We start from the raw sequence: 4,259 nt of genomic DNA on the forward strand, positions 1-4,259 counted from the left end.
GACTCAAACAGAAACAGAGGACACAAGGTGTGTGTTTATCGATAGATTGTTATAATATCTGTATCTGTGTAGTTCTTTGTCATAAATAGTTTACAAAAGGTCACGAGAGAGCAATCGGTTTCCCATCTACTGTAAAGTTTTCGCTGCGTTCACCCCTCATCACACCACAGCTGTTTCCTCCAGCGAAAATCCAGCCCTTAACACATATAAACGCATATTTTATAAAACGATCATGTTGCTATTTTCATTTGAAAATTTAATATTTAATATAAAACATATTACAGTGCATGTGGCATACCATACAGTCATTCACAGAACTGATTAAAGACAGTGACAGTAGCACTCGGTCAATTCACTCATTTTAAGTAAATATCAGAGTGATTGACAGAGATACAGTAGAAACATTGTGTGGTTTTGTATTAAATGACCCAGATCATGAAATACATTTATTAACCTTAGAGTAAGGGAAGCACAACTCGGGAAATGAGAGCATCTGAGGAGCGTGAATGCTATTTATATATATATATATATATAAATGTATTTAATGTTCTTTAATGTTATCCTTTTATTTTATTTTTTTTGTAAGTATCGGTTCAGGCACCGGAACAGTTTTAAGTATCGATTTGGCACCGGTATCGTAAAAAACCCAATCGATACCCAACCCTAATTACTTGCGATAAGAATGTAATTAAAAGTGGTATTAAAATGTTTGTTGTGAATTCCAGCTGGGCATCCACGAGGACTCTCAGAACCGCAAGAAGCTGTCAGAACTGTTGCGTTATCAGAGCTCGCAATCCGGCGACGAGATGACCTCCCTCACGGAATACGTCAGCCGTATGAAGGAAAACCAGAAGTCCATCTACTACATCACTGGTAAGACTTCATCAGCATCAACCTGCTTTTAAAAGTAGGGCTGCACGATTAATAGAAGAAAAAATCAAAACCACAATATGGCATAGTGTGACATTGACGTGCATTTGGGAACACAACATGTCAACCATCTCCCCATTTTTGTAAAGAGAAGTGATAACTTAAAGGGCTCCCTGGGGTTTTTTGTCTTAAGCTCAAAACACGCTGCACGATTTTAGCAATCCTGTAAGATCACTGCATGTCACACTGTGCGACATGGATCTAACAAACTTGGCTACGACATGTGTGTAGACTGTACGATGATGACACCTATTGACTCGTACGATACGACGCGCGTCCCTATAAAATAATAAAACGTCATCAGCATGTGCTAGTGGTAAACAAAAATAACATTATAAATCACACTTCAGCAGTTGTATTTTTTTTTTGGAAGCGGTGAAAGAGGAAGGGATAAGAGCTTGAGGTAAGCCATTTTATGTTTTAGCGACATGATTTTGTCGCATTTTTATTGGTTGGTCCGTAAATGTGGATCATAGCAGTAAACGCACTGTGCGATGATCATGCTGTATCGTAGGCTATCTTTAGTCGTCTTTGAACCTCTCACTGTACGTCACCGGATCACTGATTAGGAGCCATGATCACAGAAATCGCCACGATTGTTTCACGATGCCAATCTTTTGTCTGGGACAGCCAAAAATCGTGTAGTGTGTTTAGGGCTTTAAAGTTTGATGGGTTAACATTTGTAAATAAAGAACATAAGACAGCCATAAATATTAGTATTTTACAGTTGTAATGTGCTTTTTTTTTTTTTTTACTTTTTACTTAAGTGAAGTTGCAGTGATATTTGTTTGTAGTAGCTTTTTTTTTGTACCCTTCCTAAATCCTGTTTTAAAGAATCCAATATACTTATTCTTATCGATGTTGTCGATCTTCCCCAGGCGAGAGCAAAGACCAGGTCGCCCACTCTGCTTTCGTGGAGCGCGTGTGCAAGAGAGGTTTCGAGGTGCTGTACATGACCGAGCCCATCGACGAGTACTGCGTCCAGCAGCTTAAGGACTTCGACGGCAAGTCTCTGGTGTCCGTCACCAAGGAGGGTCTGGAGCTGCCCGAGGATGAAGACGAGAAGAAAAAGATGGAGGAAGACAAGGCCAAGTTTGAGAACCTCTGCAAGCTCATGAAGGAGATTCTGGACAAGAAAGTAGAGAAGGTGTGTTTGCGTAATGCAGCTGTTCATAAAAACCGAACTTGTGCCAGTACGTGAAAACCTAGTTTATTTTGGTCTTAATCCACCCTTATTAGGCATTAATTCTTCCAAATTGTGTTATAAACAGGATTCCTATTCAGAGTTGCACAGATGGTGAGTTTATGTAATGGACATTTGCACTGCTTCGTGAGTTTGCATTTTGCTTGCAGACTCAAATGTGTGAAAACATGTTAATTCCAGCGTGTACCTTGAGTCCTTGTAGCCGTTTTTCCTTCAAATGACATGCATTTGTGTTGAGAGTGACTAACAAGTATTCTGTTTGATCTAACAGTGATGAGCAACTGTGAGTGATCCACCAGAACTTGCCTTACCAGTTTAATTCCCGTTCCTCAAGCTGATCTGATTCTTTTCCAGGTCACCGTATCAAACAGGCTGGTTTCTTCTCCCTGCTGTATCGTGACCAGCACCTACGGCTGGACGGCCAACATGGAGAGGATCATGAAGGCCCAGGCCTTGAGGGACAACTCCACCATGGGCTACATGATGGCCAAGAAACACCTGGAGATCAACCCTGATCATCCCATCATGGAGACCCTGAGGCAGAAGGCCGATGCGGATAAAAACGACAAAGCTGTGAAGGATCTGGTCATCCTCCTGTTTGAGACCGCCCTGCTTTCCTCTGGTTTCTCATTGGACGATCCTCAGACGCACTCAAACCGCATCTACAGAATGATCAAGCTGGGATTGGGTATGTTTAACTTAGTTTTTTTTCATGTTTTAGTCCTGATATAGTTGGGTCAGTAACTAATTCTCATTTTTGTCTGCAGGTATTGATGAAGATGAAGACGTACCTGTGGAAGAGCCAAGCTCTGCTCCCGCTCCTGAAGATATTCCACCTCTGGAAGGAGACGATGACGCTTCTCGCATGGAGGAAGTCGATTAAACCCATTTGTCTAAAATTCCCCCGATCACTTTTCCGTAATCATTCCTTAATATCCTGTCGTTCTCTTTGACCTGTAGAAGGTTGACCTGATCTCAGTGATGATTCCTGAAAGAATCATAATGTAACTAAAGCATACTGTCAACTTTTGCTCTGTTTTGAGCCATAATGTACCTTTTTGTTTTTTTTTTATGTAATGTGATGTTCATGGATTGACAGTATTGTCTGAGCACAATAAGCACTGTGTTTCACTGATACTGAGTCTGCTGGCTGTGCTGGATTGAATCGAGCATGATTTCTTTCTGCATGGAAGGGGAAAGACCTTTGCCTCACTGCAGGCATGTGTTGTCTTGTTTTTCAGAAATTAAAACACGTGGTGAAACCTGAATTTGTGTTGTCTTTGCTTTCTCACTTGCTTGGACTCATAAATTTTCAACGAAATACATTAGAATAATTAAAAAGTGGAAGTCTCTTAAATTAGGTTTAAAAAGTATTCTATTTGAAAATTGTCAAGTTAGATGCAATATTGAATTTAAATAAAAACAAGGCTGCAAGGCACTTATTATTAGTCTTTAGAACGGCATGTAAGATCTGTTAGATCTTGAACGGACCTTCCTCCAGAATACATGTAAGATCCGTTGGATCTTTCATTTAGATCACTTACAAAACGTGCGGCGTTTTGTCTTGAAAATTTTTTTTCCTGGAAGACGTTTTGGTATGTGGTTATCATTCGCTAAAATTAACTGCGAAATAGATTTTTATAGCGTTAGTTAAAAATACAGTGCATTGACTAACGATAACACAATTTTACTTAAAATGTATTAGTTTTGCCTCCTTTTTCCAGATAACTTCGTTCACCATTCCTGAAATATCTAAAGATGTTTTCAGATTCAAATTCATGCAAAACATTTAGCCAATTTGCCTAATAATTCCCACTCAAATCATCTGGCAATCTGGCTCAATATTCTCTTGTAATAAAAATAAAGTTAGAAATACCTACTGTTGTATACTACAATATTAGGGCCCGAGCACCCCCCTCCTCCAAAGTGAATCGCATTTTTGAGGGCCTAAACCTTAGTGATGGCGAAGTGAAGCGTTCTGAACCAGTGAAGCTTTGAACCATAGACTGTATAAAAACATGGACGTAGTGTCCGTGACGTCACCCGTAGGTTTCCGATGAGCGTTTTTGAAGCCCAAAGTAGGCGGAGCGGGCCGTCACCATCTTGGCAGCGCGTCACTCCCAGA

General features: G+C 40.2%; 1 protein-coding gene across 1 annotated transcript in view; it reads left to right on the forward strand.

The window, feature by feature from the left end:
- Positions 1 to 3,402, forward strand: part of LOC107732486 (heat shock protein HSP 90-beta) — a gene marked incomplete at its 5' end in the record, with an annotated part of 8,417 nt that extends 5,015 nt beyond the window's left edge. The window contains 4 exons of the mRNA XM_016543833.1: positions 726 to 873; positions 1,809 to 2,077; positions 2,489 to 2,822; positions 2,902 to 3,402. Coding sequence (XP_016399319.1) covers positions 726 to 873; positions 1,809 to 2,077; positions 2,489 to 2,822; positions 2,902 to 3,017 — 867 coding nt within the window. The remainder of the gene's footprint in view (positions 1 to 725; positions 874 to 1,808; positions 2,078 to 2,488; positions 2,823 to 2,901) is intronic.
- Between the last annotated feature and the right edge of the window lie 857 nt (positions 3,403 to 4,259).

This window comes from Sinocyclocheilus rhinocerous, unplaced genomic scaffold (genome assembly GCF_001515625.1).
Source record: "Sinocyclocheilus rhinocerous isolate Xijiao unplaced genomic scaffold, SAMN03320098_v1.1 scaffold310, whole genome shotgun sequence".
NCBI classification, from domain to species: Eukaryota; Metazoa; Chordata; class Actinopteri; order Cypriniformes; family Cyprinidae; genus Sinocyclocheilus; species Sinocyclocheilus rhinocerous.